Source organism: Branchiostoma floridae, chromosome 11 (assembly GCF_000003815.2).
Source record: "Branchiostoma floridae strain S238N-H82 chromosome 11, Bfl_VNyyK, whole genome shotgun sequence".
In the NCBI taxonomy this organism is placed as follows: Eukaryota; Metazoa; Chordata; class Leptocardii; order Amphioxiformes; family Branchiostomatidae; genus Branchiostoma; species Branchiostoma floridae.
The window spans coordinates 15,734,743-15,755,411 of NC_049989.1; the positions used below are offsets into that span (position 1 = coordinate 15,734,743).

General features: G+C 39.7%; 1 protein-coding gene across 3 annotated transcripts in view; it reads right to left on the bottom strand.

Moving 5' to 3' along the window:
- Positions 1 to 20,613, bottom strand: part of LOC118425519 — a 20,779-nt gene extending 166 nt beyond the window's left edge. Inside the window, exons 1-13 of one of the 3 annotated variants that reach the window (XM_035834407.1) lie at positions 20,442 to 20,613; positions 17,379 to 17,567; positions 16,781 to 17,327; positions 15,934 to 16,038; positions 14,673 to 14,776; positions 13,527 to 13,672; positions 10,743 to 10,864; positions 9,975 to 10,125; positions 9,362 to 9,510; positions 8,380 to 8,511; positions 6,850 to 6,982; positions 3,711 to 3,818; positions 629 to 3,056 (exon numbers count right to left, since the gene is read on the bottom strand). In XM_035834407.1, the coding sequence (XP_035690300.1) occupies positions 2,903 to 3,056; positions 3,711 to 3,818; positions 6,850 to 6,982; positions 8,380 to 8,511; positions 9,362 to 9,510; positions 9,975 to 10,125; positions 10,743 to 10,864; positions 13,527 to 13,672; positions 14,673 to 14,776; positions 15,934 to 16,038; positions 16,781 to 17,327; positions 17,379 to 17,516 (1,989 nt within the window). In that variant the 5' untranslated portion in view covers positions 17,517 to 17,567; positions 20,442 to 20,613 and the 3' untranslated portion in view covers positions 629 to 2,902. Of the gene's footprint in view, positions 1 to 628; positions 3,057 to 3,710; positions 3,819 to 6,849; positions 6,983 to 8,379; positions 8,512 to 9,361; positions 9,511 to 9,974; positions 10,126 to 10,742; positions 10,865 to 13,526; positions 13,673 to 14,672; positions 14,777 to 15,933; positions 16,039 to 16,780; positions 17,568 to 20,441 lie in introns of all 3 variants that reach the window. The other 2 variants (XM_035834408.1, XM_035834406.1) reach the window with 2 other exon arrangements.
- Between the last annotated feature and the right edge of the window lie 56 nt (positions 20,614 to 20,669).

Sequence of the window (20,669 nt, forward strand, 5' to 3'; positions counted from 1 at the left end):
ATTGGCATCTTGACCTTCTACTGTTTTCTTGTAAATGAATTAAGAACGAATGGAGCCGTAACGAATGTTGATATATGGGCATCAAAGAATTCTAAATCTGATTTTTTGGGGGGCCAAATGGTGACGTCATCATTTTATTGCCTCTGATAATATTTTTTTCTATGACAAAATACAGCACTTTGGTACATACCACTGTAATGAAACTTCGTTTTTCGTTGCATAATGATGAAAGCTACAAACTCACGGTTGCGCAAACTGATATCTACTAACGATCTGTAGTTATTAAGAATTAATTTTTTTTAATTAGATGAAAGCAAACATTTTGTAATTACTACAGATCAGTAGTAAGTATCAATTTGCGCAACCGTGAGTTTGTAGCTTTTATCATTATGCAACGAAAAACGAAGTTTCATTACAGTGGTATGTACCAAAGTGCTGTATTTTGTCATAGAAAAAAATAATATCAGAGGCGATAAAAATGATGACGTCATCAATTTGGTCCCCCAAAAATCAGATTTAGAATTCTTTAATGCCCATCTATCAACATTCGTTACGGCTCCATTCGTTCTTAATTCATTAATAAGAAAACAGTGGAAGGTCAAAATGCCAATTTAGCCAACCGAGAAACCTTAAATGTACACGTAAAGCTCTCACATAATATGAAAATATACACTCCTCAATGGTTACTCAACAATAAATGTCTAGTAGAACGGGGCCTTTATACATTTGTAGGTACAAAATATCTTGAAGTGTCTAAGTCCTGAGTCTCTTTATACACAGGGTCATTGTCATGTAACCTCATGTAGTTGTTAGGCCTGTTCACACTTGTGCGGATATTCAAATTTGTACAGGTTGCATATTGACATGTGATAAGGTTTGCGGGAAGGTTATTCTTTTACTTTGATCCACGGTTGTGCTGCCTGGATATATAATTTTACATAAGCCAAAATTATGTCAATATGCAACTCATATGGACTTGAAAATTTGAAGGGGCCCTAAGCTACATGTTCCTGAAATACAACTGCTGACATTACATTTAAGTGGCTTTATCCTGTTCACTGGCCTTCTTTGAAATTATAAAAAGGTAATATTCACTTGTTGAATACATTTTAGCACATGTATAAAAGGTTTGGCTATTTAGTAAATAGCTGATGAAACTACAATGCAATGTTCACTACCAAAACCCATCTTCAGTACAATTCAGGATAGCAAGCCCCTACAGAGACAACCAAAGTGTTCTCATTAATAGTTTTACCATTTTCTACTGACATTAGAAGTTCCTTAAAAGCGATATATTAAAAGCTTAATAGTTGCTGAAGTCCTGAGATGGATGGTAATACCCCTGTCACATTTATCCACGATCTTCGGGAGTATCGATGGAAGATTGGCCATATTTAAGATCGGCAGAGGGTTGCACATATCTTTCACCTGAAAACCGTCCCTGTCACATATAAGCCATACTTTGTACCTTGCAATTGTACAATTGTTGTGCAATAAAGTTATTATTATAAGCGAGGCTCGGGCGATTGCCGCAGAAGCGTCGTCCGATTTTTGCCAAATGTCACAGGGGTATTTAACCTTAAGGTTGAGAATTTAGATTATACAACATTAAAACAAGTCATATTCCATTTAAGTCACTTTCCATAGATTCATATGGTCGCAATCTCGAGCTTTTTTTTTGTACAGAAATGTCAGTACTGCATGGATACCAAGTTTCTTGATTCAAATAATTGATCATAAGGACTTATCTGAGCAGCCATTTGAAAATCTAAATGTTAACATGCTCCAATCTATTCAACATGAGAATTATACATATACATAATTTATGTGCTGTATACAGAGAAATGATTTTTACATAGTAACATTATCAAATTCAGACAGACACACACAGGGTCATTGACGTATAAACTTATAAAAGGTTTCATAACCACATGGAAGCCCAAACATAAGGATTTGACATCCTAATGTTCATCATTGTCATTATTCAAAAATTAACGTAAATCTGACTCTTACTTTCAAAGCAAAAAGATTGCACTAAAGAAGAACATAACATTGTTCATTTTCATTTAAGCATGTAACATTACAACAAATCATCATTTATTATGACCATTTTGAGTCTACAGAATTAAGCACCACACAATAAAAAAGTAAAAGTAGAAAAAATATATACAAACTTTAAGGTGAAACTCACACGTATCTCCTTTGTGCTATAAACAATATATGATGCACCTATTCAGACTTAAACAATCTTCGTCTGCTAAAACAACAAAAGAAAACTTCTGGTTCTATGGCATTATGGTGTCATGACTGATCTGAAATTGGTACTTCTGATTGGTCAACGTCACCTGGCTATACAGGCCTTTCATTGAAGTTATAATAATAATAATTTGAAACCTTCAATCAGCAACCATGTTGGCGGGAAATTTGAGCAAGCAGTAGCAACTCCAGAGGCTACGGTTGTGGCGGAGCTCGGAAGTTAAGCAACGTGCAGTCAAGTCAGTACTTGGATGGGAGACCACCATGGAAGACTGGACCATTGCACATACTTCTTTCTCTGCTACGATGAAGAGTATGGATCTGAAGCTAAACAGTAAACACACTTCACTACTAGTAGACTAGCCCCTGCTGTAGTGCTTGCACCTATGTGTGGCTCAGGGAATAGAAGCGGACATGTTTCTCAGGCCCGATGCGTCGTCTGATCAGGGAAGTAGACCCCCTTTTTATTTGTTCTGATGTATGGGCAACTTTAGCTTTTAGCTTAGTAGCAACTCCGTGTGTTTTACAGATGTACACTGTAATCCAACATGGCGCAGACAACTTCAAATGAAAAGCATGTATGGGTCTTGCTATTTTGGCTAATGCTTTGCCCTATTCACTTAGGTTATTTAATTTACGCTTCGTCCTAAGTCTGTTTCTGCATACTCTGCTGCATGAGTAGCTTGATCTCCTCGCTCAGCACCTTGGTCATGTGGATGGCCTTCTCCGCCTCCTCTCCCCCGATCTTCTCCAGAGAAACTGATGCAGCCTCACGGACTGTAGAGATGGTGTCGTTCCTCCTGTTGGTGAGGAAAATGACAGTCTAAATCTAATAAACATTGTTGCTAGACAGTAAGTAGTGATGACTCTACATGTAATTACTTGATTGAGCCAAGAGATTGCAATTTAACTATTTGTGATGAATTCAGATATTAGACTGCAGAGTTTAGACTGCAGAGTTTAGACTGCACTAGACCTACAATGTACGGTCTATCATCCCTGAGGCTATTTATGATCATAATGATTCCTCTGTTCCTACAGATATCAGATGTAAGCTTTCAGTATCTCCTTTTTGCTTTCACTTTACAGCAGGGTTGTAGCCAGCACCCGTACTTCCGTCCTTTGACGGAATTTTGCAGCTGGGGACGGAAAAAACTTTTGCCCTTTCCGTCCTCTGTGAGCAAAATTTAACCCTCAAAATGCAGGAAATAGCATTTTAGAGGGTCTAGATTTCAAAATTTTCCTTGGAAGCATACCCCCAACGCCCCTAGGAATGCTGCGCCAAAGCCATTCAAAATTGAGCGGACGGAAAATGATTTCTGACTGACTACAACCCTGCTTTACAGTAAGCTGAGGGTCAGTACAAGTGATGGGAAGAAAGTCAAAGAGGAAGGGACAACAGGTGAAGAGAGACAAATAGTGAAGATAAATCCATTTCTTGAAGAAATACTCACCAAAGGTGTACCAACTGCGGGACAGCTTCCTTAGCTCTCAGGTAGCCCAGCGCGATGCAGCCACTCTCCCTCACAAGCCTGTCCTTGTCTTGTAATGTCTTAAGTAACCTGAAAGATGAGAGGATGTATGAATCAGACATCCACATGGACATATATCATATATAATAACATCCTAGAGTGATCATTACATCACATGCAGGGCTCGAAATTCATTTTGGGGATTAGGTGCACTGGTGCACTCAGCTTAAAAAACTGGGTGCACCAAAAAAATTTTGGGTGCACCACTTAAATGTAAGTAATAACCTAATGATAAAATTTAGTTACAAGCTATTAAATTCTTAAACAAGTACCATGACAGATATTTTTATTATCTTTCTAACACTTAGATGTCAAAAATATGATGTATACTAGTATACTTTGATATCTTTACATACATAAATGTAAGAAAATATTTGGGTGCACCCTGTGCACCCACAGAAAATAATTGGGTGCACAGCTTCGATTTGGGGTGCACCTGGGTGCACATGCACCCAGTATTTCGAGCCCTGACATGCCATACCTTATGACAAAATAAACAGGTGCAAATACTGTACAGTCAAGAGAAATACTACTGTAAATGCATTTAAGTTCGCGGTGATTTACTTTTGCGGTAGCGGGAAAAAGGACTTTTCGCGGTGGTTTCAAGTTTGCGATAGCAACATGCACTGTAGTCTCTTACTGCAATGGAAAAATGTTCACTCACTCAGTGGTTTTAAGTTCACGGTGAAGCATCAAGAAAACCGTGAACATTAAACCACTGCGAAAGTTTCTGCATAAATTTTACAGTATTCTTCTGTTTGTTTGTTTGTTTCTTTCCAATAACAGGTAAACTGCCTTCAGGTGTTACACCCAGTTTTGTGTTGTACATGTAGGTACAAGCTGTATAATAAGGTCAAACTGTAAGGTTTGATCCACTCACATTCAGTGTAGGCAAGGAGCTTTTATCAGGAGGAGAGAGTACGGATTAGTTTCCATTGTTCGTATGTTCGTAGCGGGCGACAAAATTTTATTAACACCCACGTGTCAAAAACCCGCATCTGCATACATTTCACCCACGCAAGCTTTTGTTTTCCCTTTGTTTTGTGGTCATTTTCATGGTGGGGCGGCCTGGGGATACAAACATTGTGTGTAGCGATCTGATTTTTGCGATTTTGTCGACGATGTTGAACAGAAGAGTAACTTCGGAATACATACAGCGGCGGCAATATTCTCTCTGACTGAGGGTGAAATTTCAAAGCCATACGGCGACCGGACAGCGCCGCCGCTCGGGTACGGGCTAAGCCTAAAGGCAAAATTGTCTGAGGCAAAGTCTACGAAAAAAACTGGTAATATTCCTACAATTAATGATGACTGTGAAAAACCTGACTCAATGATCACAGGAACCAAGTTTTTTTTAAGTATGCAACAGATATATTTCATACATCGATACAAATACAAAGCTCAAAATTATGCCTGGAGAACTCAAGACATTATATACGAAAACCCGATCGTAACGAAAACCATGAAAACTATGCTCTCCCGCCTTACCTTCACCTTATTCCAGGCCCGATGTATCCTCTAAAAACACGGGTGGTTCGACAAAAATGAGCAAGGTTCGACCAACAGTGAACACGCCATTTTACCGAGCACATCATCAACAGTTACGAAAAAATATCAGCTAAATGAAGAAAAACGTCATATTTTTTTAGTAGCCATCTGAAAATACATGTGAAAATTCATAATTCTATCGCAAGAAAACAGACCTCGATCCGCGAAAATAGGCCTAAACTGGCCCATGTTTGTTGTACGGCGAAGAGAAACATATCAAACTGTCCGCCATTGCGCCCTCTACCGCAAGATGACGTAGTCACATGCCTGCCGAGTTTTCCAAATAAGGGAATCGTCGGAAACCTGACCCACTTCGCCTCTTGCCGATCGGGCTTCGGGCTGGCTCGAGGGCTATGACGTAATGGCGTGGCTCATTAGCATAGAAACCGCGCCAACCAGCGCTACGAACATCAGATCAGACGGGCGCCGCGCAGGGCAGTAAACAAAGCCGGCGCTGCGGGATTTAACGGGCCAAACAAAGGCGCACAGCGGGCGGGTAACTCCATACTCTCTCCTCCTGATAAAAGCTCCTTGGTGTAGGGAATGACCCCTACTCTTTTTGACAACTGTGGTTGGCTTCCCACGTGCCTTAAGTCTGCTGAATTGTGGGGGACTGGAAGAATCACTTCAAGGACATCCAAAATGAAGCTTTTAACAAGGTGTTGGAAGACACACTGTCTGGGACAGGTTTGGAATATGATTTTGACATCTAGTTCTCCGGATGCTGTTGTCGCCATGTTGGTGGGTTGAATGGGAAGGGATCCAAGATGGCTGCCAGTCATTCCAAACACACAAATCATTCTAAAAGAGAATTCTCCATAGTCTGATATTTTTTATGTATGTATGTAGAGGTAAAATATTCCAGTTGAGGTAGAGAAATTAACAATATAATGGGATAGGGAATTTCCTGAGTAGTTTAAGTATCACAGGTATGAGATCTTAAGTTGTATTAAGGTCTTTTTATTAAGAATGTTTGTAATTGATACGCAATTCAGACATGTACATTGACTGCCATGTGTCTACAAATAAACTATTCACTATACACCGGGCCTATAACTTTACTTAATGCATTCCAGAGGACACCCCTAACCAAAGCTAGGGTACTCATTAATATTTACAGCTGAGTTGAGTGAGGAAATAGGTGTAAAGTGCCTTTTCAAAGTGCCTAGACACCCTATGGCCTCCATTTGCCTTACACAGACAATGGCTTGGCATCTTCTTTGGTGGCTGGCATTATAAAACTTAATTTCATCACTAAGAAACTGTTATTTTGTTAAAGAAGTAACGCTAGTATACCTTTATCTGCGGGGTAACCTTTATCCGTTGTGTTTGAGAACAGGGTTCTACGTAGGGACACCAAGTCGACTAACAGTTTAAGGTTTCAAATTGTAATATATTCCCAATATTTCAGTTTGAAAAACCTCTTTCCGTCGACTTGGTATCCCTAAAATCCATGATTTTAAAAACAATGGATATAGGTTAACCCGCGGATAAAACTGAACTAGCTTTATACCTTTTGATGACCTCCTGGTCTTCAGCGTTGCCTGACTTGGCCAGGGTTACTGCAGCCACAGCTCTCACGTTAGGGTCAGTGTCATTCAGTAGGTCCAGTAGGGCATCCACTACAGCTTTACTGCGATACTTGGCTGAAATGGGCATTAAATAAAAAGCTAAATTTACTGCATAACAATTGTATATGGTACAACATATGGCACCTACTGCTCTATCAACATGTACCTTAGGCCCCATCACACTTGAATGTGCTTATATTAAAGTGCATTAGGACTTGAGCATTTGACATTTGTTGGCTTAGGTAATACTGAACATTTACTGCATAACAATTGTATAACATCTTATGGCACCTACTGCTCGAATCTACCTTAGGCCCCATCACATTTGCACATATAACATAAGTTCACCTTTATCCAAAGGGTAACCTATATCTGTTGTACTGTAAATGCATTTAAGTTTGCAGAGATTTAATTTTGCGGTAGCGGCAAAATGGACTTTTCGCTGTAGCACCATGTACTCTTAATGCCATAGAAAAATGTTCGCGGTGGTTTTAAATTCGCTGTGAAGCGGTAGTTGTGAAAACTGCGAACATCAAACCACCGCGAAAGTTTCTGCATTTACAACAAAAAGGGTACTTTAGGATCGTTTAGTCGATGGAAGGTTGTTTCACCTTGCAATATCTTAAAAATGTTGGCATTTGAAACCCACGTCATTGATCTGAAATCTCTAAATACCCAGCTTTTTAAAACAACGAATGTAGCTTACCCCACTGAAAAAGGTAAACTAGCGTTATTTAAGATCATATGACTTGAGCACTTGACATTTGTTGGCTTAAGGTAACGTTTACAGACTTTTCTTTTGCCTCAACATTATGAAACCTGGTTATATAACTGAAAAAATTACTCCTTTGGCCTCAAACTTTACCTAAGCCAACATAATGTCAATAAAATACTGTAAATGCAGAAACTTTCACGCTGGTTTAATGTTCGCGGTTTTCGCAGTGGCCGCTTCACCGCAAACTTAAAACTACTGCAAACATTTTTCCATGACAGTATAAGACTACAGTAGTGCATGGTGCTACGGCAAACTTAAAACCACTGCGAACTTAAATGCAAGTCAAGTATGCAACTCATCTAGAATATAAGCACAAGTGTGAACATGGTCTATGTACCATAAACTACATGTACAAACTGTATTTAGTATGGGATGAGAATGTACTTTACATGTACAACTAGCATCAGAGTGCTGTACGTCTTTAAGCTTAAAATCTTGTGATTTTTTTTGGTGACATCTCCACCTCATTTTTCCCTTCACTCCATTTTCTCCGTAAAGCAAAACTAAGAAAAAAATTATATTAAATTTTGTATGTTATGTAATATGTTCATGTGACATGTATCCAGGGCCCCACTGTAAAGCAGTGTGGTTACATTAAGTTGGGCTAGCCTGGCTAAAGAACACAGAATAAAAAAGTAAAAAAGCCACTTGTACTGCAAATTTGGACATTCACAGTACAAGACTGAAGAAATCTTACCCAAGTCTTCAATAGCTGAGAGTCTGACTGAGGAGTCCATCTGGAACACCTCCCTCATGGTGTAGGACTCCACAGCTTGTTCATGGACACGCTGCCAGAATGGAAGCTTCACCCCTCCCACAAAACAGAACTCTGAAATGATCACAATTGGAATATTATTGCCTTCGTTAAAAGGTTATGTTTTCGTTGGCATTTGTGCATATGTGTAGCCTGGGTACCATCCGCGTAGTAGTTTGCTCCTATATTCGCTTCTTCTACCCATCTGGGAAACTGTACTAGTCATTCAAATCTTTTGGTGGTGACGTCAGTTGATGAGCAAATTGAGGAATAGGTTCTAGAGCGCTCGTTCGATGACAACAGGCACTCCTACAAACCGACGGAGTGTGTCTCTTGTGTTGGAACGCCTGTCCGAATGAGCGCTTGAACCCATTCCTTTATTCGCTCAGGTGTAGGGACCAATTAGCGACCTCGTCCAAATTTTGGACGATTCCAGACGTTAGAGATGTCAAGGTACCCAGATGAAATAGCAGTTCAGCTACTATATATAGTGTACAATAAACATCAGTACAAGCTAATATCCGGCTGGTACCCAGGCTAGCATTATGTGTGTTTAGGGATAAAAAGCATAACTTAAAAAGGCTTAGATGGATTGCATTGATATTTGTTATGTGTGTATAGGTCTTAATGAGATCTTGACATTACTAGATTTTGGGCCCCCTCGTGGCTTGTTACAATACTGCTGCAGAACTTCTGATTTTGGTACCTTAACTTCTGTACATGACATGGCCATGATTTTTGAGTTGGAGAGGTAGCTCTTGGGGCAGAGAGTAAGTGGTGTAGCTTTGGGCCCCCTTGCAGCTTTCTGGGACTGCAGGGACCAGTTTAGCTTCAGACTTTGAAAGAGAATAACTCAAGAGTGAATTATTCAGCACATTGGGGCGATCTATAACCAACTAAAGCCACAGAAGTGGCAAAGTCTTACCATCGTAGCTTTCCCGCGATAAGACGTTGTTGTCTACGGTCATTTCTCTCTTCAGAACCGTCATCAGCCAGTCCTTGTGTTCCGAGTCGCTGCTGATTTGCATACCGTCAAGAAGCGAGCTATAGTTGCTGTCGAAAGCCTCTATGAACCTAAAAGCGAAAAAGGATAAACCTTTCATGGGTACACAGTGATAAAATCACACGATGACCGGGTAGGAGACTAAGATCTAGACTAAGATCTAAGAAATACAGCAAAAGACAAGTGAATGCCAACTGAAATAACTCTAGTATTAGTGGCCAACCCCTAAGGCTAATAGCTTGACTTGATTTACTTAGAATGGTGAGTATGCTTACTATATAGGGTCCGTTCACACTTATATATCAACGGATATACATGTAGCCTGTGTTTACACAAGCTCTCGCCGGCCCAGGGCTTAATCGTAGGGCCGGCCGCTAGGGGCGCGATTTTAGTCAGGCTAGATATACATGCATATGCAACCAAAAATTCCAGGTGAGCAATTTGTTGTGTTGTCACTGACAGTTAAAAACATCAATACAAATGTAAAATAGTGCCTTTCAGTGATCTTGAAAATAAACTCTCAAACAAAACTTACTTTGACCATGGAACATCCTTTGCATCTTTGAAGGCTCTCTCCCAGAAGTCTGACTCATCGTCCATTGGGTTGGAGTTCAGCCTGGTCATCTTGTTCAAGTTTTGCCTGGTTTTTGGCCGTTCAAGCTTTGGCTTAGCTTTGGATGGTGGTGCTGTTAAAGTAGGAAATATCTACATTAAAAAGCCACCAAATACTACATTCAATTTTCAAATACAGCATTTTCTATTATATGGAAAATGTGCTTTAAGTACTTAGTCCCGAAAGACCCCAATTGCTACCGGCTTCTGAAGTTAAAAACCCAGAAACAAGGTGTCCAATTCAGCCTCTTACGAATGTATATCACAAGTTCAATCATTGTAATCATTGCTTCACAGCTGACACGCAATAACAATTAAAAGGAGTTTAGGAACCATGATCCTAAAACTGCTATTAGACACTTTGTCCCTTTATACTCAAAAATTCAACATTACCTTAAAATGCAAGAAACCATGTTTAATACCATGTACCTCAAGACCTGGTGAGGGCTGTTTGCAGCTTGAAAGTTTTTCACATTTCACTCATTTTTTTGGAGCCCATGTTTTAAAAAAAAACACATTTTCATGAATTTCGCAACATGAAATTCAGATTTTTTGGACGAATGGTATGAAAATTTTGTCTATCCCTACAAGTAAATGTATGTCCTAAGATCAAGAGAAAGCCCTGCTCAAGATAGTTTATTCCTAACAACTTGGAAGTCGAGGAGACAAACAAACAAACAAACAAACAAACCTTTGCTCTCATCCCCTGCTTTGGTTGCAGCGATGAACTTGTGTACCAGGGCGGCAAAACTGACATCAAAACTATCCCTGTCGGAGAAGTCCACCCACTCCATAGGGGCTAGAGTCAGCTGCCTGGAGAATAGATTAAAAGCAAAATGGTTAATGTTACATGTTAGAGCTATTAACCTTTATCTGCAGGGTAAGGCCACACCAATTAAATTTCTTGGTTCACGGATTCGCTCGCTCCGATTTCTTGGGAAAAAAAATAAAAATTACCAATCAGCAAATTTTCACCATTAATGAAACCATTCACCAACTTTCTGGTGTAGCAAATTGGCCTTTATATCATAAGCTCCTTAAAATCAACAAACAGGTGATGTTGTTGTACAGTAATAGTGGTTTTGTATTTTTTTCAAGCTGAAAACTTTTTATTCTTTATATTTTGGATTAGCCCTTACCTTTACCCCAACCAATTTACAATTTTTATTTTTATTTTTATTTCGCCCTTTCGCTCCACATTTTTTATGAAAAAATCCGTGAACCAAGAAATTAAATTGGTGTGGCCTAACCTTTGAAAAACAGGGTATTGTGGTTTCAAACTATCATATTTTGAAAACATTGAAATTTCAAACTAATGTGGGTGTACTTGGTGTCCATAAATACTTTGTTTTTAAAAAACAATGGATATAGGTTACCCTTTATTTATTTATTTATCAATCTTGTAGGGTAGTCCTTCAGTGTTCGAAAAACTGATTTCCAAGGGAGCCCTGCTGCGGATAAAGGTGAACTCGCATTAAAGATACATGGACTATGATTTTCTTATCATCAAATGATAAATGATAGAGAAACTTGTACATGAAAGCTGTACCAATTTTTTTTTATAAAGTTCAGGGAGGTAAAGTTCATATTGTCTGTATTGTACTGTAATTTCATTTATTTTTGCTGGGACTTATAATGTAGCAAGTTGCAGGACAGGACCGGAGGGGCTGGTCAGCATATATAAGAATGTGTCTGCATAAGAATTTACAGAGCAGTTAGTTTTCAGGCTGTTAACATTCAATATGCATTTGCTTGCAAATGTTGCTTTTCTAGTTCAACGGTCAGCTACGAGGGGCGTTCAATAAGTAATGCCCCTGACCCATTTCCCATAGCAGGAGATTAATAAAACTTGGCACAGTTATTAGTCTTTCTCTTCATAGGAACCACCCAGAGTTATGCATTTCTTCCATCGTTTGATGCAGCTCTGGACACCATTTTTATAGAAGACCCCAGGTTGGTCCTCCAACAGATGCCTCATCAATGGCAGAAGAGGGACGACCAGGTCTGGGAGCTGTTTCCACAGACTTCCGGCCATGTTTAGATTCACGATGCCAGCGTTTTACAAGGTCATATGATGGGGCATCATCACCATAAGTTTCTTTCATTTCATCAAAAGTCTTCTTTGGTTTGCGTCCTTTCAAATACAAAAACCGGATCACTGCGCGACACTCAACTGGCTCCATTTCACACCTGTTCCATTTCACACCTGACTCTGTTCAAACACCAGTACATCAGAAACCTCAATTAGTTCAGAGCTGTTTTTTGCAACATAATTCATAGAGATATAAATCATTACAAATACAAAATTTCATTAAGATCAAACAACTCGAAGTGAGTCAGGGGCATAACTTATTGAACGCCCCTCGTACATTCAGGAGGTATGTAAGTCAGCACTACTTTCTAGATACTTTCATTTGTCACTGATATGTTTTAACCCTTCAAAGACAATGGAGGTATGTAAAGTCAGCACTACTTTCAAGATACTTTCACTTGTCACTGATATGTTTTAACCCTTCAAAGACATGTAATAATCACAACACATATCATGGATCATACTGGTAGTAAAGCTCCTTCTTTCTTTGCCATAGTCAAAACATGCTGCAAAGCCAAGTGAATTATGTGCGGTAATAGGCTTAATTGAATTACAATGGGAAACTTAATAAAGGCCCAAAGACATCATGTACCATTCAATTTTCATTTTCTCCCTTTGAGAGAGCGCCAACAAGGAAGACATGACATTGCTGACAAAAACTTTGGGTAGAATTACCTGTGGTAATGACCCTAGAGGGGTCCTAACCCATTAGTAATTAGTTGGCAATTTGCTAGGCAACCATCTAAACATCACCTGTGGTGGAACATGTTGGCAAGGAGAACCGACTACAAGGTTCTCCCCAGAATTTTCTAGTATAGTGGAGGGGCTGGCAAAAATAACCCAAACCAACGTGCTGCACTTTCATGAAAATGCTTTCATTTTGCAATGACAGAGGGTGTCAAATACTAGACTAATTACTATAGTGATTCTTTTGTTGTGAATTGGCAAAATGACTATTGTTTTGATCATCGCCCATTCACAAGTTTTTGCAGACTTGAATGCCCACTGGAAAAGTGATGCCACTTGACACAAAAATCTGTGAATTTTCATTAATTTTAGCAAAACTAACCAAGAAAATAGGGAACAAACACACTAAATAAAGTAGTATAGTGGAGCTGGGCTAGGAGTATAGTGGGGGGGCCTCTGCTATTCCATCCTCTGTGACTGGATACATACATGTATATGTGGTGACCAGCCTCTCCAGCTATGTCCTACTATTTGCTACATAATGTAATTAAACACCACAGGGTGTCTGCTACAACTTTACCAGTAACCATGGTGTCCAGGTCATTAACCTTACTTGTTCGGAGAAGAAAAAGGAACAGAGCAACATAATGTATACGTTCTGTTTCCTTTAAACATAATTAGATAAAAAGAACTCACATTCCAAAGTCCATGTTCTTTCGTAGGCTGTCTCTTGTTGCCATAGCAACAGGAAAGATGGGTTTGTTGGAGATGTATGCGAGGGCGAGTTCATCCTTACAGTATTTAGAGGTGACCGAGTTGGGGCTTAGCAAGGAAAGGAAGACCTGGAACAAAAGGAGGGACTTTAGAGCAGTAATTTAGGAAATACCTTGATCACAATACTGGTACATGTATCTACCTGTCTCTAGTAATAAGTTTATCATAGTTTATCTAACATTTTCAATATACCTTTCTTATTATTTATTATAAAGAAATACAAAATGTAACAGTTCCACAATAATACCAAAGTTGGGCCATTTCCAAATCTCAACTAGTTTTAGTCAGCCTTTAATACTAATAGTAAGTAAAAAGGTAAAAAGACACTTTATTTTTATCAATTGCATGGTTATGTGAGAACTCAAGGGATTTTGAAAAGAGATTTGGACATTTACTTCAATCTGTCAAACTGCATGTACAATCGTTTTGCACCTATTCTGAAAGAGAATTTTGCTTTTAACAACATCTTAAATTTTCATGTACCCAGATTCTATTGGTAATGGTAACTGTCAATCAATCCCCCAAGTAACATTCAACACTGAAACTGTGAAAGATGGTGCATTTAAACCTCACCCATACATGTCTAAAGCTAAGGGCACAACCCGCCGTACTTGCAAATACGTGCTGTCTACATGCCAAAACGTGGGCAATCTTTTGGGATCCGTAAGTGCTAAGTACCGCCTCCATATGAACTCGTAGGGAATCCGACAGATTTTGGAGCACGCAGACACGCTGTAGAACTTTACGTGCAGGCAAAACTTTGTGTGCCATCGGGCTGTGGATTCGTCCCCCGTATGTGCCAGTACGGACAACGCGCCTGTCCTGTACAGCCTGAAGGTTTTCAGAAATACGTGGCAGACGTGGCCTAGAAAAAAAAACGTACGGACAAATTGTACGTACGGTGGGTTGTGCCCTCAGCTTAAGGCTATACTTCATTGTAGGCTGACCTCAAAGCATGTTCAAAGTACACAAAGCCATGTAAATACACCTTTCAAACTTTATCAAAGGTAACTATGGTTCCACAGTCTTACAATGAACACCGTGGGAGCTAATGAATAGTGACCACACCTTTGCTTCAACAATGGCATGACCGATCTTGTTGAGAAAGTCCACACCAGCTCCTAACCCCTGTTCATCCACCCACACACTGATACCAGATGCCTCCAAAGAACCTGTGACATGAGGAAAATTTCAAAATTATTAAACTTAAAGTTGTAGCAAAACCTGGTGTCTGGCCATTCTACTTCTTTAGTGGATCATGATTGTATGTACATGTAATTGTACATAATGCAGGGCTCGAAATACCACCTGTATATGCAGTTTAGTGCGGGTAGAATTAGAGCTGTGCAGGTATTTCTGGTGTCTACCTGCACCCAACCTGCACTGGTCCATGTACTGGGTTTTATACATAAATGTCATATGATGTAGGTGTACATGTATGTGGATTGTTATTAGCTGCATGGACTGTTACCACCTATAAAGTGTAGAAGAAAAAAAAAGCAATGGTTCCTTAACAATTTTTTAATTAGTATGATCCATATCTTATAAATTCAGAGTGGTGCAGGTAAAATTTGTCTGGTGCAGGTAAATTTCAGTGTTACCTGCACCAGTGTAGGTATGCAGAAAAAAGTATTTCGAGCCCTGTGATGTTTGGGATGGCCACTTGACTGCGAATTCAAAACCGACGTAAACATAATTACAGTATGTGACAAACTCAGAACCACCAAAAACATTCCATTTTTCCACTACCACAAACTAAAATGTACACTTGTATTTTACAATAAACTATGAAATATCTTTAAGTTCTTTTAATTTAAGTTAGTGATATTGATAAGTTTTTATCAGTACATGATGGTATGTCTTAGGAATCAGGGCTCAAAATTCATTTTTGGGATTAAGTGCACTGGTGCACCCAGCTTAAAAAATTGTATGACCAAAAAAAAAAAAATTTGGGTGCACCACTTATATTCAATTAATAACCTAACAATAAAACTTAGTTAAGTTAGTTACAAATTATCAAATTCTTAAACACGTACCATAACAGACATTTTTATTATCTTTCTAACACTTAGATGTCAAGAATATGATGTATACTAGTATACTTTGATATCTTTACATACATAAATACAAGAAAATATTTGGGTGCACCCTGTGCACCCACAGAAAAGAATTGGGTGCACAGCTCCAATTTTGGGTGCACCTGGGTGCACATGCACCCAGTATTTCGAGTCCTGTAGGAATTTTCTTTTTTAGTTTTCCTTTAACTAAAATTTAACTATTAAACATCATAAGAGAATCTGACCCAGAAGACACAGAATAAGGACAATACCTCTCATCTTCCTCATGAAGTCCATGTCCTGATGGCTGTAACTGATCATCACATCCTGCCCAAACTCTGAGGAACTGTCCAGTCTACTCAAGGCCTTCTGTCCACCTGGATTTAGAAATTTTAAAAATACACTTATAGCTTCACACCTAGAAAGGTAATTACTACAGCGTCTGAACAGTTGACCAATGTCCCATCCTTAAAAGCCCACGTCACAAATCAAGAACTGAGATCAGTCGACGTGTCGGGCTCCTACATCTTTAGCCAAAATGATCTGGCGACTACTAGCCTAAGGCCTTTGGGCAATTTTTAGCAACTCATCCATTGGGATCTGTGTTCACCACAAAAGCAAAAACATTCCACACAATATTGCCGACAAAATTTTGGGAATTCTTGTCTAATGGACACACACTATATCATTAGGCTCGCCCCTGAGGCGTCGCCAAAAAAAGACAATAACTCAAACTTTCCTGGATCAAACACTGAACTCAGTCCAATTTGTGATGGGGGAGATTTTCCGCAAAAAAATAAGGGCGATGCTCTGGCGATTTTGAAATTTGGCAAGCTCCAGCCGATCTAAAAATTTGGCTGACATTTGTTCATTGTTACGTACGAAGATAAATGTGATTCTTTCCAATAGTATGCATGTTGTGTGAGCAATACTGTGAGCCGGGATTCACACTCATGTCTTCTTGGTCCATAGACAGGACCATAATACACGCCAAACAGCAATTACTCAAGCAGCTGGATATGATTTTGGAAATCATGCGGCCAAACTCATGAGTAATTGCTATTTGGAGTATAACTATAAACAATGAGTATCTAAAGTAATATAAAGTAGGTGGTTGACCTTTTTTTGCTGTGTCAGCCTCTTTCTTTTCATTTTGGTTGTTCTGTACCGCCTGACGTCGCGGGCGGGGAGGTACATGTTGACTTTTGGCCACTAGCTTCTCGTTCTCGTTGTTCTGTACTGCCTGACGTCGCGGACGGGGGGGTACGCGTCGACTTCCGCCCTCTAGCTTCTCGTTTTCGTTGTTCTGTACCGCCTGAGGTCTAAGCATCACAAGCTGTCTCTCATTCTCGTTGTTCTGTACCGCCTGAATTGGCATCATAGGTGGTAAACCCTCCTGTCTCTCATTCTCGTTGTTCTGTACCGCCTGAAGTGGCAAAAAACCCTCCTGTATCTCATTCTCATTGTTCTGTACCGCCTGAAGTGGCATCATAGGTGGTAAACCCTCCTGTCTCTCATTCTCATCACTGCTGATGGATATCGACGAGCCCCTACTACCACTGAGGTTATGGGCCGTGAGTGAGTGAGTGATCTCATTCTCGTTGTTCTGTACCGCCTGAAGTGGCAAAAAACCCTCCTGTATCTCATTCTCATTGTTCTGTACCGCCTGAAGTGGCAAAAAACCCTCCTGTATCTCATTCTCATTGTTCTGTACCGCCTGAAGCGGCATCATAGGTGGTAAACCCTCCAGCTTTTCATTCTGGTTATTCTGCACAGCCTGAGGTCGTACTAGCTCCCGAGGTTGGTCGTCTAGGGAGGGAGGGCGTGACTTCTGAGTGCTCGATGCGGATCCCATTGTAGTGTTTACACGCAGCAATAGGTATCCCTTCAATCAAGGCACTTTATCCTGCAATGGATGGACACAAGTTCAGATTTTGCTCACGGAGAAATGTTTAGATTTCAGTCTATTTCACTCCACTTTACTTATCTAACTGGTAACATACACTTACACTATAATCCAGCCTTGTTCGCTTTGGTCCGTTGTCGAAGGTCGCTACCACGCCCTGTCGGCCAATCTGTGAGCCCAGTTCGTTTAAGCGCAATTCAGGGTTTTACGGTGTTGGTTTCAATAACAGGGCTCACAATTGCAAAGAGAGATGACTCAAAAGGCCAGCTAAAAAGACAGCCTGCCAGAAACAAACCTAAATTTTGTATGCTCTAAGTAGGCTGGGCCTGACCAAACAACTCCAAGCCGAATAGTGGAGAATGGTGACAAGGCTACTGGGGGGTATGTAAATAAAGACCTGGCCTGGTCTGTATGCTTTACAAGCTATTTAATTTTTGATTCAGTGTTAATCATAGCTGGCCCACGAAAATTTGATTAGGCCAGCTAAAAAGACAGCCAGTGAGAAACATAATGAAATCTTTATTGACACGACAAAAGTGCAACGACTTTTGTAAGGTCTATAACAACTAAACAGACATATACAAATATCTATAGGTATGAATAAGTCAACATATTGGGTCTAGCATGTCATTTACAGTATTGGTTCTACGGTATAAACATTAGTGGATATATTTGTCTACTTGTACACAGTAAGGGTTATCGCCTCCCAGAATATAGTTGAATTTATCTTTCGAACAGAGAGTAGCAAATTCTTTAGATTACGCGGAAAGAAAACTTGTGAACAGCTCTGTGCGTTTGTCATTTTATCCGATAATATATCGTGAACAATCCATAACAAAGTGACGTTTGTCTTCGATCCCATTTGGGCAGAATGGCCAAAACTCTGGTTACGGGGAATTCTAGTATATCTTCCGGCTTCTATATTTAGTTTTTTAGATTTTTATCTTTGTGATTGCTCTATAAAGTTCAAAACTGTGTACATTCGAAATATACTTTTTTTGTTCGTATCTTTCCTTTAGTGTAGAATAAATAAAAATGGAAAGTTTTGAGTTATTTTGGATAGAAGAATGCCATTCTTGTACGTACATGTATATATCCTGTAAACGGAGTCGTAATTGGTCGGTTTGTATATTATCAACATGATACAACCTTGGGTTTGTAACCATACATGCCCCAAACCATTATAGTAAAGAATGTCAGTTACATGATTCGCCTAATCATATTCACTTGAAAGTAAAACATTGTATGTTTCACGGAGTAACAAACCTATTACTGAGTATTAGTAGACTGGGCCCACAACAGGCTTTTAGCTAGGATTTTATCATAAGGTGTCCAAATTTCTTGCTATTAGGCGAATGCTGCAGGTGCGAGTATTGTAGGGGGTCTGGGGACATCCTCACTCTGATAATTTTGAAATTTACAACTCTTTGAAACACCATTTCCCACATTTTGAGGTGCAAATTTGGGGGAATGAAGCAAATTTACTGTCAGACAGGCCACATGTGACCTGTAGCATCCTTGGTCAATCAGAATTTCATGCTTGTCAGAGGATGTGCTCCCCAGTGTAAGGGTGTACAATTTCATTTATTTTTTTAACAGGGCGTACAATGTACGCCTGTACGCCTGCCTGGCCCACAACCCTAAGCCTACCAGTACTACTAGTGGGGAATGGTGACCAGGCTACTGGGGGGCTTGACCTTTGATTAACTTAAGACTATTATAATAAAGAGGGTCTGCATGGCCTTTTCCATTAAGCGTTATGAGCTATATATTGATTCACTCAATTACTGTTTATCATAGCTGACCCACTCTAGACCCGTGGAGGAAAATATCAGATGACCCTCGGACATCATATTCCTGAACACCCTGGGTTCAAGACCATTAGGACCATATCTCATAAATCACAAAGTTTTGACACAAAAGTTCCACTGCTACATGTAACGCTCGTTCACCTTTATCCGCGGGGTGACCTACCGGTATCTCCGTTGTTTTTACAAATAGAGTATTTAGGGATATCAAGTCGGCGGACGCTGGTCTCAAATTGCGATATTCTGAAAATATTGCAGCTTGAAACTACTGTTCATCGACTTGATATACCTAAATTCCCTGGTTTGGAAACAATGGATATAGGTTATCCCATGGATAAAGGGGAATTAGTAAGTTTGGTGATGGAGTCTTGCAGTTGTAATGTGTTGGGAAGCTTCCGAATTTACCGTTTCAAAAGCATCATTGTAGGCCTTTCTGAATTTACCCTGTAAAGCGTAACCAGCACTTCTAAATTTAACCTCCTTGATTTACCATTTGTAACAGTGGGGTTCAAGCACTGCCAAACCGACCAATGGCTCTGGGGCTTTTGGCATAGTGGTTTGTGTTGCTGGGTTTGTGGTATGGCAGCTGGGAATCGGCACAGGTTGGAATCCCAGGAGCCAAGATATTGATACTGTCTGTTTCGACTCGCCTCTTTCACGGCAATTAATGCCAGGATCCCCCCATGCATGCCCTCATTCTAAATGCATGAATAGGTCGTGAGCAGTGTTTCCCTGGGCATATTGATAAATTCTGAAGCATAAAGCTTGCCACTTAAACGACGAAGAGTCTCCATGATTTGCTCCGACCAATACATGCACTGTCATCGTGACATCGTGTAAAATAACACCCTTAACTACGATCAAACAAAGAGATAAACAAACATTTAGTATTGGCCTTCAGCACATCATGATCACCCACCACGAATGATCAGATTTCATCTTCAATACAGACTGCCTAAACTCTTCACTAAATCTCAAAGCGTTATAATCATAAGTTACAAGAATCTACCGTTCATTAAACCTTCGCACCCCACAATTTAAGACTTAAACAACTTTAAATACGTACCGTTGTTTTTGTCACCATGCTTTTGTCAAAGACCGTCCGAAGTCACTGGACACTCCATTTCATAAACATGGCGACTATTCTGACCCAACCAAACATTTAGAGGGGTGGCCAGTATTATTTTCTTTTCTTTAAAACCTGTAAAATTAATTTTACCATGAACAATAAATATGTATATTCTAGTATGCTTCTTTTAAATGCTATATTAATACCATAACAGTCGTTTTGTTC